This window comes from Carassius auratus, chromosome 8 (assembly GCF_003368295.1).
Source record: "Carassius auratus strain Wakin chromosome 8, ASM336829v1, whole genome shotgun sequence".
Classification (NCBI taxonomy): Eukaryota; Metazoa; Chordata; class Actinopteri; order Cypriniformes; family Cyprinidae; genus Carassius; species Carassius auratus.
Window position 1 is genome coordinate 5,833,003 of NC_039250.1, and position 13,370 is coordinate 5,846,372.

The 13,370-nt window shown below is 35.1% G+C and overlaps 3 protein-coding genes across 13 annotated transcripts in view; 2 read left to right on the forward strand and 1 right to left on the reverse strand.

Moving 5' to 3' along the window:
• Positions 1-3,798, forward strand: part of pde4d (phosphodiesterase 4D, cAMP-specific) — a 107,766-nt gene extending 103,968 nt beyond the window's left edge. For 9 of the 10 annotated variants that reach the window (XM_026269264.1, XM_026269272.1, XM_026269262.1 and 6 more), the window contains one exon: positions 821-3,798. In XM_026269264.1, coding sequence (XP_026125049.1) covers positions 821-1,309 — 489 coding nt within the window. In that variant the 3' untranslated portion in view covers positions 1,310-3,798. The remainder of the gene's footprint in view (positions 1-820) is intronic. The other variant, XM_026269263.1, reaches the window with a different exon arrangement.
• A 917-nt stretch (positions 3,799-4,715) lies between these two features.
• On the reverse strand, positions 4,716-9,153 carry rab3c (RAB3C, member RAS oncogene family). Its single transcript, XM_026268757.1, has 5 exons — positions 9,017-9,153; positions 7,685-7,906; positions 7,080-7,198; positions 5,898-6,022; positions 4,716-5,245 (listed from the first exon to the last, which is right to left on the reverse strand). The coding sequence occupies exons 1-5, from the start codon at positions 9,032-9,034 to the stop codon at positions 5,055-5,057; spliced, it is 675 nt and encodes a 224-aa protein (XP_026124542.1). The 5' UTR covers positions 9,035-9,153; the 3' UTR covers positions 4,716-5,054.
• A 767-nt stretch (positions 9,154-9,920) lies between these two features.
• On the forward strand, positions 9,921-13,304 carry LOC113107084 (protein N-lysine methyltransferase FAM173A). 2 transcript variants are annotated; one of them, XM_026269274.1, is made up of 6 exons: positions 9,921-10,028; positions 10,477-10,656; positions 10,847-10,951; positions 11,707-11,847; positions 12,565-12,615; positions 12,903-13,304. In XM_026269274.1, exons 1-6 carry the CDS (start codon positions 9,951-9,953, stop codon positions 13,062-13,064), a joined length of 717 nt encoding a protein of 238 aa, XP_026125059.1. In that variant the 5' UTR covers positions 9,921-9,950; the 3' UTR covers positions 13,065-13,304. The 2 variants fall into 2 exon arrangements, with proteins under 2 accessions (XP_026125059.1, XP_026125060.1); XM_026269275.1 differs by lacking the exon at positions 11,707-11,847.
• The last annotated feature ends 66 nt before the right edge of the window (positions 13,305-13,370 follow it).

The window sequence follows — 13,370 nt, forward strand, 5'->3', positions numbered from 1 at the left end:
CAATGTTACATCCCAACTTCCATGTGATGATTTCCGGTTTATTGATTATGTTTATTTTTGTGTATTATCATTTATTACAGCATAAATCCCATGGAGTTGGTCTTGTTATATAAAATATATTGTTGAAAAAAAATAAACAGATTATGAATTATTATATTTTATTTTAAAGAAAAAGTAAAGAGGTAATTTTTTCCTCATGATTTAATTCATGCATCAAATGGTTCACATTTTTGAGAATGCATGTTTGGGTTTGGTAAGAATTTGGTAAGTTACCAAGACTGCATTTATTTGATCGGTAAAAACAAGAATATCTTGAAATATTATTACAATTGAAAAAGATATTTTTTTCTGTTTTAATATATTTTAAAACATTTATTCCTGTGCTGTCAAAACTGAATTTTTCCGCAGTCATTACAGTATCACATGATCATTCAGAAATCATTTTAATATGCTGATTTGCTGCTCAAGAAACATTTCTTTTTATTATCAATGTTAAAGACAGTTGTGCTGCTTAATATTTGACAGTTGCAATAAATTGTTTCAGGATGCTTTGATAAATAGAAAGTTTAACAGAACAGAATTTAATTGAAATAAACAAAATTATATAAATGTCTTTTAATCAGTGTCCTAGCTTCAATTACTGACCCCAAACATTTGAATGGTAGTGTACATGTCAGATATTTAATAAATCCTTTTAAATACCTCAGTAGATAATATGTAAAAACTGTTTACTCAATATATTGTGTATACTACTAATAAATATTTGACTACAGTACACAAACCTTCTTTCAAAGGAAATAATAATTATTATTTTTTTTAGGTGGGCTTCATCGATTACATTGTGCATCCACTGTGGGAGACGTGGGCAGACTTGGTGCACCCAGACGCCCAGGACATCTTGGACACGCTGGAGGACAACAGGGAGTGGTACCAGAGCACCATCCCCCAGAGCCCCTCTCCAGCGCTGGACACCAACAGCGAGGGCCGACGCACCGCCGGCCAGGAGAAGTTCCAGTTTGAACTGACTCTAGAGGAGGACGGAGAATCTGACACGGAGAAGGACAGCAGCAGCCCTCCTGATGAAGAGGACGAGGAAGAGGAGGAAAACAGCTGCAGTGACTCTAAAACCCTTTGCACACAGGACTCCGAATGTACAGAGATCCCCCTGGACGAGCAGGTGGGGGACGCGCAGGAGGACGAGGACGAGGAGGACGAGCAGGAGGAGGAAAGGGAACTGTCAGAAACCTGTGTTTTAGAGGAGGAAGAGGAGGAGGAGGAGGAGGAGGAAGATGACACTGCCAACACATAACACAGTATGACACGGCACCTGAACTTTTTTATATTAGAGATGAGAAACACTTATTTATGGTTAAGATATTAGTTTTTTTCATTGTCTATTTTGCATACGTTGTTCAGAAGTGCTTTTTAAATGTCCGCCTTTAACCTGTTTTTTATTTTTCATTCCTTATTTTATTTTATTTTTTAACCGTTTTTACGCTCAGGAATGTCTTTTCCACTCCCACCTGTCATTCATACAGACAAACCGAACAAAAGAAAGGTTAAAAAGCTCGACTTGTATTCCTGATTGTGAGGTACTTTTTTATTTTTTTTTTTGACTGAAACAGTATTTCAGAAACATTTACCTTCGAAAGCAGCTGTTTTTCACCAACGAGACACTATTTTTTTTCCTGTTTATCTGAAGGAAAGTGGCAATTCGAAGCATTTTAGCAGACAAACACTTTAGAAGTGAATCCTTCATGCTTTGACCTTCGCGTCTTCCTGATGCCTCGAATGTGTTATTAATCTGGATTTAGCCGTCTGTTGTGTTTGTGGATCGGTCGCTATTTGAAGTGAATGAACATGGTACCAAAGTGAAAAGAACTCGTGAGACACCATTTTCACACTGAAAATACTCACTTTCATTTAAATTACCATATTTGGGGTAAATAGGTAAATAAATATCTTATACCCCCAAGAACAAGAATGCTGTTATAAATCTATTATAAGATAATAGCTTGAATAAGCATTAAATGTTTTTGTCCCCTATCATTGTCGTCTATCTTGCTAGCAGTGGAGTAAAATAAATCCTGGTTATCACTTTATAAATAACCATATGAATTATTATTAGAATTAAATAATAACAATATTATTATTATTCATTATTATTATTATGGCCCTGTTCATTTGTTTCTCAGAAATGTCTGCCAGCTGTTTGGTGCCATACGTCCTTGACCAGTTAGACAGAAAACAGCTGTCATGAATGATCAAGCTCAGTTTAGTGGTTTCTGTTGTCACGTGATCATGTGACAATCAGCTTCAGTGCAAAGCCTCATTGTAAGTGTGAATCTAGTTTTGTTTTTGTCTTTTTCTAATTAGTATTTATTTTGGTTATTTTCGACATTGCCAAACAGTACCAGTCACAATGAATTAAACTGCTGCTTTACTCACTCTGTCAAGTGTCCTACTGTACAAACATCCTCTTCGTTTGGTTACGTTCATGCTAGCATTATTTATTAATGCTCTTTGATGTGCTTGTAGCATATTAAAGCGTTTTTTAATTGAACTGTAGCATCGGCAGTATGAGTCAGTTCTCCTAATATATTATTTGAATTATACATGTGCAGTAAATATACCTAATCAAATGTACAAAACTCTGTATAATATCGAAGCCTTTTGAAATGACCCCATTCTTGTTGCTTTCTTTACTTTATTTAAAACTCATTCCGTTGCCAAGTTTGCTTTTTTATTAATAGTTCATATTTTTGTAATTGTCTCCATTCTCTACATTGTCTTTCATTTCTCTCTGTTTACAAACATGTATTTATTGTGCTGTACAGTACATATTGTTGCTCTTATCATGTGGTTGTAAATGATTATATCATCCCTTTTGGTGATGGTGTTGTATTATGGAACTCTTACTGAGAGAATGTTCGTTATTATTAGTATGTAATGATCCCATTGATATGTGTCTCTAGAGAGATTGCGTAGAGAAAGGGAAAGCCAAATTATAGTCATTACTGTGGTTATTTTTCATTCTTTCTTTCTTTTTAAAAGAAAGTGGTTCCGTGGCCTGAGGGTTGTGCCTTACAGATAGCTCTTTAGATTTTATCCTCTTGCTGCACTAAAGAAACTACTGGCTGGAAATTGTTTTGTCGTTTTCCTCCTGTTTAAATGGCATAAATGCTCCCAGCATAAAACAAACAAAAAACAGACAAAAGTTGTCAGACCTCATCGGACAGGGTAAAAGCAGGCCAGTGACGTGTGTTTGGGTTTGCGACCAGCTGTAAGAACCTCCATCCTGTTTCTGTCCATGCTGTGTACGTCTGACTGAGACATTCGAAGACTTTTGCGTTTCATGCAATACGAGAGAAAACATCTTTCTGTTTGGGGAATAACAGGGCATTTTGATTTCCAGATCCTTCACAAAAAGCCCAAGAACTCAATTTGGGACTCATTTTGACACATATACTGTAGATTCTTATTGACCCTAAATGGATGAAATCAGTGCGTCCTTCTCGTCTCTTTTTAAATCATGAGAAAAACACACAAACAGAATTTGACAAATGATATTTAGGGATAACAATTTTTTTGTTATGTGACTTGAATGACAAAACTTGTCTGGAGGTTTCACAAGACCGTGTAGTTGTTTATTGAACTCCTTGTTTATTGCAGTCTATTGGATAGCACTGTAGAACTAAAAATTTACATACGAAAACTGGTAAAATCCAATAAAAATGTTCTTTTTTTTTTTCTTTTTTTTTTTTATATGCACCATAATAAAAGCATGTGTTGACTCTATAATGCTGTCTCTTGTTTCCTCTGAAATACTTTTTCTATAGCCAAATCTATGATTTGTTTAGTTTTAAGAATTTTTTTCAGATGGACTGTTCAAGTTCAATTTTGCCTGATCTGATTGTTTGTGTGTTTATTAAATATATAATTTTTCTAATTATATCATTTATCTTTAAATACAGTGTTTATTAATTTCTATTCCAGTTTTAGTTAGTTTAGTGTGTCAACATAATCTAAATGAAAATGACAAATATTTTATTTTCTTAGCAGCTAGTTCACTATAATAGTTTATTATAATTTAGTTTACTATAATAAGCCTGGTTCAGACAGATTTTTTTATTTTATTTTATTTTATTTTAACAAAGATACAGATTTAATAGCAGTTGTCTGTATGGGACAGTGTTGAAGACTGGATCTAGACAAGAGAACCACTACAAGGCCACATTTATTTTTTCTCAATTTTTTTTAGCTTTCGCAGTGCTTTTCCAAACACGCGGTCTCACACAAACATATCCAACTGACTCACCAGCAAAATGCGAGTACAACATCTTCTCAATCTATTACACAGATTTTAGACATATAGTAGAATTTATAAATTTGCAGACATTTATAATTCCCCTGAGAGACATGGGAACGATTGCAGAGCATCTCAAGTTCAACTCATTTCTGCTTTTGCCAAAATGACTACCGTATTTTCCGGACTATAAGTCACACTTTTTTCATAGTTTGGCTGGTCCTGCGACTTATCAAAATTCATTTTACATAAACCAAGAGAAATGAACTAAGAGACATGAACCAAGAAAAAACATTACCGTCTCCAGTCGCGAGAGGGCGCTCTATGTTTTCAGTGGTAGACTACAGGAGCACTGAGCAGCATCTCTGGCAGCATAGAGCGCCCTCTCGCTGTCCTTGGTTCTAAATAAATGCGACTTACAGTCCAGTGTGACTTATATATGTTTTTTTCCTCATCATGACGTATTTTTGGACCGGTGCGACTTATACTCAGGTGCGACATATAGTCCGAAAAATACGGTAATAGGAGAGATTTTGCAGTGCAGGGAATACAGGTACACTAACAACCCCTGAAAAAAGACCTTTATACTGGTATAATGGCATAAAGGAAGGACAAAGTTTGACACTTGTGTTTGGCACAATCTTGCTAATTTGCTATGTCATTAACACCAAAAGCCAGGTCAAAGATTTGAGGTTCAGTAACTTATTCTGTGTCAGAAGACAGAAGTGAACGGCCTGGACGGAGAACACTAGCAGCTACAGTCAGACTGCTGCGGGGGCGACACGTTGTCCGTCAGACGGGCTGTGGGCGTTCCTGTGGTGACCGAGGGGTCGGCCTCAAGTGTGTCTGACATCTTGTCGCAAATTATGTCCACCAAGCGTTCAAAAGTCTGCTTGATGTTGATGTTGTCCTTTGCACTTGTCTCAAAAAACTCAAATCCTTTTCAGAAAGAGAGATTGGTAGGTTTAATATGTAAAGGGAATACACATTAGATTTAAAAAAGAAATGTGTTTTTAAAGTCTCTTATGCTCATCAAGACTTCTATGATTACATTTCTAATCTATTAATTTGATGGAAAATCAGATTTTTAAGCTGCCATTACTCCAGTTTTCAGTGTCATGTGATTCTTCAGAAATCATTCTAATATGAATTATTAATCATCATCAATTTGATGCTCGAGACAACATTATTATTATCAATGTTGAAAACAGTTGTGTTTTCTTAATGTGTTTGTGATGCATCTGATGAATAGAAACTTCAAAAGAACAGCATTTATTTGAAATATAAACCTTTTGTAATGTTATAAATGTATTTTCTTTCAAGTTTGATCAATTTAAGGTGTTCCTTTCAGAATAAAAGTCTTGATTTCTTTAAAACTCGTTCTAAACCCAAACAATGTATTTTCTCAAAACTAACCAAATGTAAAAATACACAGCACATATAAATACATATATATATCAGTATCGGCATTGGATATCAGCTAAAATGAGTCCAATATTGTGCACATTATATATATATATATATATATATATATATATATATATATATATATATATATATATATATATATATATATAACTTTTTTACTCACCCAGCTGTTCTGCTAGCAGTCTCCCGCTGTCCACAGAAACTATCCTCTCTTCCTCCATGTCGCATTTGTTTCCTGCGAGGATTACCTGGGCATTGTCCCAAGAGTATGTCTTAATCTGGGTCGCCCTGACACAAGACGAGACAAAAGCGAGCAGACATGCTTGTCATCAGTACAAATGCCACTGATATATCCTCCAGCACAAGATGTGCCAGACTCATACCAAAACTTTTGACAGTTTTATTGTATGAATATGTCATCATGCCACACAGAATCAATGGAAACGCATGTCGAACACACTTCTTCAGATTGTGTCCCTCTCTCTGTTCCTATTTCTCATTTCTACCGCAGCATGTTCCTTATGTAATGGCACTTTATTACTACAGTCTATTTTGGGGGTATTTGTACTCAAGTGATACAATTTCCTTCAAAACCACTTTAAGGTATTGTGTTTCGCAGGTCATTATGACTTAAATCTTTTTCTCTAGTACAAAAAGTATTTTTCAACTAACAAGATAAATCACGCTCATGTGTAATTTACAGGAGCAGTAGAATATCTTTCACGCATTGCTATTGTATGGCTTCAGAAGACTTGAAATACAGTGCACAATTTCCTTTCTAGAAAGTCACCGGAAAGACACGAAGATCAGTAAATGATGACAAAATTTGCATTTAATTTTTGCATTTAATTAATCATTGAAATTATACTTTTAAACAATATTTGTTTTCTGAAAATTACGTGGACCATTTTGAGCACTGAACCAAAAATATATTTTATGGAGTTACTTTTATAAAATGATCTCTTAAAAGTATGGTTCACTCAAAAATGTTGTTACATTCTAATATTTGTTTATTTTCTTTATTTATTCTGTGGAGTACAAAATAAGATATTTTAAGAAAAGTGGATCCATATATAGAACATCTTACCAATGTTCTTCAAAACAACTTCCTTTAAGTTCTTATACAAGTTTAGAATTACATGATGGTGACATAATGGTTACTGTACATCAATTTCATTTTTTCATTAACTATCCCTTTCAGGCATAAATATCTCACACTTTCAGGCAGACAGAAACTGCAGGATCACCTCTGCAAACCCACACAATGAAAAGCTCATGAATACTTCTTTTGAAAGCAGAAGCTCTGGCTGTCATAACGCACCATTTAAGCTTTAAATCCACTTACCAGTCCTGCACAGCAGCAAAAGACTCTTCGTTAGTAATGTCATACATTAGGATGAAGCCCATGGCCCCTCTGTAGTAGGCAGTGGTGATAGTCCTGTACCTTTCCTGCCCAGCTGTGTCCTAAAAAATAACAAGACCAGCATTAATTTATGTTAGACAGAGTTAAAAATACTTCACCAAAAAATAAAAATAAACAGATGGTGAGTATATTTTTAGCCAATTTTCATGTTGGGGTGAACTATTCATCTAATTTAGTCTGGGACAGACATTCATTACAACAAATGTGTGAAATGAATGAGCGCCCGAGTCCGAGAAACGATCGAGACGGTGGTTTGTCACCTCTAAAAGTAGCAGCGCTTTCACTGAAAGACTAAAATAGAAAAGTGTGCCACGATCTGATCTGAAAAATCAGTTTTGCTGATGCTGATTTAAAGGCTTAGATAAGGTGTCAATGGTCTATGTTCTGTTTCCATAAGCCAGTGTTAATATCAGCCCATGTGATATTAAAATTGATTTATCCAACCCTTCAAAGCTTTACCAACTATTAAAAACATTATTAATGATGAGTTAAAGAAGATTTAAACTCGTTTTTTTTACATAAATTACCCAGATCTGAAGCTTGATCCTTTTGTCGTTCTTATATACAGTTTTGACCTTAAAGTCGATGCCAACCGTACTGACAAAGGCAGATGTGAAAGTATCATCAGCGTAGCGGAAGAGAAAGGATGTTTTTCCAACGCTGCTGTTCCCAATGATCAACAACTTGAACATGTAATCAAAGTTTTGATCAGAGTTCTCCTTTTGTTTGTTGTCTTGCGTAGCAGCCATCTGTGAGAACACAAAGACACAGTGTAATGAATAGATCAAAGGTTTACAGCCTGACAATATTGTGTAAACTCTCAATATGGTAGACATGTAATTATAGTATTTCATATGTAGTAACATGATATTATAAATAGAGAGTGAGAGAGAGAAAGAGGGAGAGAGAGGCCTTCTGGATTTCATTAAAGACTCAGTTCTCTCTATGTGTTTTTAACCAGTCTTTTTATGGCAGTCTTTGTAAGTCAGCACCAGGAGCTGTCCATGACTGCCCTGAAGACTAGTAAGTGTCCTACAGCATTTTAGAATATAACCCATTAATCCCATCTTTAACATTTGTATCCAAAATGATTTGAATTTTTAAGTTCTGAACTATAAATTAATTTTTCTTATTATATATATATATATATATATATATATATATATATATATTCACACACGCACACACACACACACAAATAAATAAAAAAATTTGACTCTATTTTTGTCTCTAAAATTGTGACCTAAAAAAACATAACATCTTGTTTTAGAAACTTTATATGCTCACATTTAGCTGGGAAGATTAAATTGATTAACAGGCGCGTGGGGACGCGATAGGTGGCTATCATACACCAGAAAGAGCTCAGAAGGTTTTGAGACGCAGCCTGTCTGTTTCCGGGCTGAGCGTTTATTTTCAGACAAGCCCTGGAAATTAAACGCTAATAGTCTTCAAACAACTAATGCTTATAATAATAGATGGAAACTATATATGAAGTGGGCCATAGATGATGAGACATTTGAGTTGTAAATGAGAGCTGTAATCAACATGTGTATTCATAATATCCTTACATCTAAACAACCAAGAATGTTTGAATAAGCAGCTCTTATGAAGAAATTAGCTTTTACGACTGAATGCTTTTGTCGTCACTGATGTTGCTTTTCATACATTTTATAAACCTTTCATGACCGGACATTATTATGGACGCTGTCAAATAACAAATCTTATTAAACGAAACTTAGTTTTTACAGTATGAATAAATTAGCCATTTATGTTTCTTTTTGCGTGGCTCCATTAAGACCAAACAACATTATATGTATATATATATATATATATATATATAACGCCGTTTTCTCACTTACCTTTCCGTATAACTCCATTGTTTTAAAGAGAATACAATGAACGGATTCTTATTTAATCCTAATAAAATATAGTTTTTTTTTTTTCGTTTTTGGAGAGGTGGAGTCGGCTGTTGGGATAAATGTTGGATGCAGTGATGCTCGCAATGGACGTCATCAGACACTCATCCCACATCCGGCCAGAGTGTGAGTGCGGTCTGCAGACAGCAGGGGGCGGATCAGAGACAACTGCATCTCATCATATAGAAAAACATTAACTACATCATACATTTGTGGATTGCATAAAATAATAAAAAGATTATGTGTACAGTATATTATAAATAATATGATAAATATTAAAAACAGTTATACAATATTACAAATGTGAATGAACAAAAAACGACTGAATAAAATGGGGAAAAAGTAAACAAAAACATTACTCATATAGAAAACGTCTGAAGGACATATTGTGAAATTCAAAAATATTAGATTTCATTTTAATAATATAATAATGCACTTTAATAATTTCTGTTATTGTAATTGAAAGTGTTTCAGTTGATTCAACGCTATGCGCTGCCGTCTTGACAAGTTCTCCCTGAAAGAAGAGACTGTGAACTCTCAATGGTTAATCCCATTGAGACGTCATATATATAGTATATATAGTTGCTTTAACTAATATTACAAATGCACTCATTCGAACAACATTGTTACACAGCATGTTATATATGAATTGGCTAAATGAAATGTAAAGTTTACGAATCCTACTATTATAACGTACATTTTAATGTCCATGATCTGAGCTAACGTTATAGAGGCGGTTACAAAAAAAAAAAAAAAGTATCATCATGTATTTAATATTCATAAAATCATACCTCGCAAAAGGATGCCAGTATAATGTTGTTAATATTAATGAGCTAGGCCTTCGTCATAGTAGAACTATTGCCCATCCCACTTTCGCATGCGCATGTGTTGTTTACAGGAATGTCACGTATTCCTCGTACAAAAAACACACAGTAAATGCAGTGGCATGCAAAAGGTAAACCGATTTTTAGTTGTCTACTATCTTTTCGTTTAATGTGTTGCTGGTAAATTGTGCAGGGGTTGGTTGTTTGTCCTGTAAACTTGAAGTAAACGCATTCACGCTTTTGTGGACAATGCTTTTAAAGGAAATTGAATCTCTGATATTCGCGTTCAGGTGGTAAAACATATTACTTACGCCTACATACTCTGTTCATGACTGTACTATATAATAATCTCTTTTGGTAAACAAACGTTTTAAACTTTGTTTCCACTGTGGATTGGTAGCGCTCTCTAGTGGCTGAAGACCTCTACAAACTACTTTGTACTTTTGAGCTATGGCCTGCATGCATGTGGAGGGGAAAACATTTCATATAAAATGTGACTGATGGGGTGCAAGTCAGAATTTATCAGATTTATTTTTCCAGATGAGTCATGTACATTAGGCTGTCTGTTTTTCCCGCTAGTCTTCCATTATGGAGGATTCAGTGGAGGTCATCCTACAGCATAAAAGTTGCAAGCTCTCCAATCATGCTCAGGAAAAGCCACTTGTCACAGCAGCATCTGGTGCTTTGCTTGTGGGAGCTTATGGCCTCTGGTCATTATTTGCACTTCCTGGTTTTCGGAAAGTACCCATATGTCTCAAGGTACTGAAAAAAAATCATATACAATGTATTGGCAGCTATTTATAACTTTGCTCAGCTATTCCTTCAATACCCTGTTGATCACTTTAGATGGCAACAGTTTGCACTTTACCACGTTTAGATTTATAGTCCTGCAGAGAGAAAATCAATCAATCAATTAATCACTGATGTAAGTGAAATTAATATTGCCTAGGTGCCGTATTTGCCCTCCAGTAGTACACAGACCCAGAATGTACTGAAACTCCTGCATGGGAGAGCAGGGTGTCTGGCAGATCTGGGATCTGGTGATGGGAGACTGGTGAGTCTTTAACATTGACCATGTTAAATGATAATGAACTGATTGTATGACATGTATTTCCAAACACTGTGCTTACTACCAATCCTTCTGCACAATACCAATGCATATATTTTAATCCTAAACCTAACAATGACATCTAACAAAAATCCTAATAATGTATATATATATAACTCTAAGCGTTATTACAGATTTACACATGAAGTTTTGTGCTTCTAAGCACTTTCTGTTTCAGATGCTTCTGATGGCTTTCTGCAGATGACTACTTTCTCACCAAAATACATGGTGAGATGCTTAGCTGGGTGGGAGATAATGTATACGAAATGTAAAACCAAAGAAAAATATTGGAAAACATGCTATTTATAATTTTGCATGACTTTGCTTTTAGATGTTGCTCACTTTTAAGCTCTTGGGGCTTGGCTTTCAAAAATGAAATGACTAATCTTTGGGTTATTTATACAGTCATTTCGCATGAAGATAATGGCCACTGGGCAGCCTACCTGGGGCTGCCTCTTTTGTGTTCAAAAAATAGATCTCATTAACTCTCAAATTTGGATGGAAAAAACTTTTCCCCCTGCACACGTATTTAATAGCAAGAATCATTGGTCTTACAGTTAAAAATATTATTCTTGGTTACTTTTAAACATGGCAAGCAAACAATATGAGCCACAGGCAGTCTGCTTTGTCCAGATATAACTGACATAAATATCACAGACCCTGGTTCTCGAAGTGTAGGTTTGGCTTTATGTGTTTTGTAGGTATTTTCTGCCACTGTAGAGGGTTTCCAGTGCACTGGCTTTGAAATCAATTCTATCCTAACTGGATATGCCAGAGTCAAAGCAAAGTGGAAAGGAATACCATCCAGCTCTGCGACTTTTATAAACCAGGACTTTTGGAAGGTAGGGTAAAGGATGTTATAGGTTAGGTGGAATTATAAAAATAATGGTTTTCAGACAGATTTTCAGCTTCTCTTCCATTGGCCAGTAAAATAAATAGTTCCGCCTCCAACTCCATTGGTTAGGTAAATGTTGGCATGTAGGGATACTAAAACAGACATTAAAGGGGGATTAAAGCAATGTGCACAAGCACCAGGTGGGATTTCACACAAACAGCTGCCTCAATATCTGTTATTTTTATTTATCTTTCATCAATTTATTGTACCTATATCAACACTCCAAATTTCTGTTAATAATTTAGTTGATGATCATATCAGTCAATAACCATGTCAGCTTGGCCACTTAATGATATGTGTTTTCTGTTACAAAATTATTTTTAGCAGCAAAACCGTGTGTTTTTTAAACTTTAAGTATTTATTTTACTTCAGCGTTTATTTCTATTCCTCATTTAACTTTTTATTCATCCTTAAAACATTATAAAAAAATTTTTATACAATACATTTATATATACACACTGTTAATATTTGGTCCTTTGCATCAAAACGGTTGAGAACCACTGCTATAGGTCAACAATTTCAGACCAACACCTGCACTGATTCTACAACTGTTTGGAAAAACACCTATTGAAAAAATCCACATGCACCACGTGCGTATTTTATTTCTGATTTAATTTCACATGTCCAAGTGTCGATGATTCAGTTTTGTTGCTTGCTTCCACAGACCGATTTGTCCAAATATAACAATGTGACTGTTTTCTTGGCACCCGGAGTGGTAAGTATGCACAGATGTCCTTTCTCCATTTATACTGAGCTGAGTATTAAAATAGTCTCTTTAGAAATCAGTGCAACAAATGACATCATTTAAATATATTCTTGATAGTGCTATGATTTACTCTGAAGAATATATTAGGCTAGGCTAATTTTGGAGAATTTACATAATTGTAAACTATGTGTTGTAGAAGAAGTCATGCTTGTAAATGCAAAACACTAATGCAGAAAATACCTGTCTGTCTTGCCAATGATTACCTTGCTCAATACAATGTGCTCTGTGGACTACAGATGGAGGTGTTGGGTAGGAAACTGGAGAAGGAGTTACCAGATGAGGCTCGTGTGATTGCCTGTCGCTTCCCATTTCCTGACTGGACTCCCACAGCCACTGAGGGTGAAGGACTAGACCAGACTTGGGCATATGATATAAAAGATATACACAAACTACCATGAGATGAAAAAGCATCTTCCCTTGTGTCAAAAAGCTTTCTGTTTTGCATTTTAGCGCTGCCTGAAAGGTACCAGTCACTTTTAGAAGACATATGCACGCATAATAAAGTATAGAATAATTCCTTTTTTTATTTTAGGGACTGCATTTTTTCCCTTTTCTGTTACTGCAGGTAGGTTTTATGACATGTTGTTTGTCTGTCGTGAAATTGTAAAATGAACTGTGAAATAAAGAGCCAAAATTACTCTGCTTTCAACAAACTGTATTTTAATATCTCCTAGAATTGCAAAGTCCCCAAAAAATTATGAAGA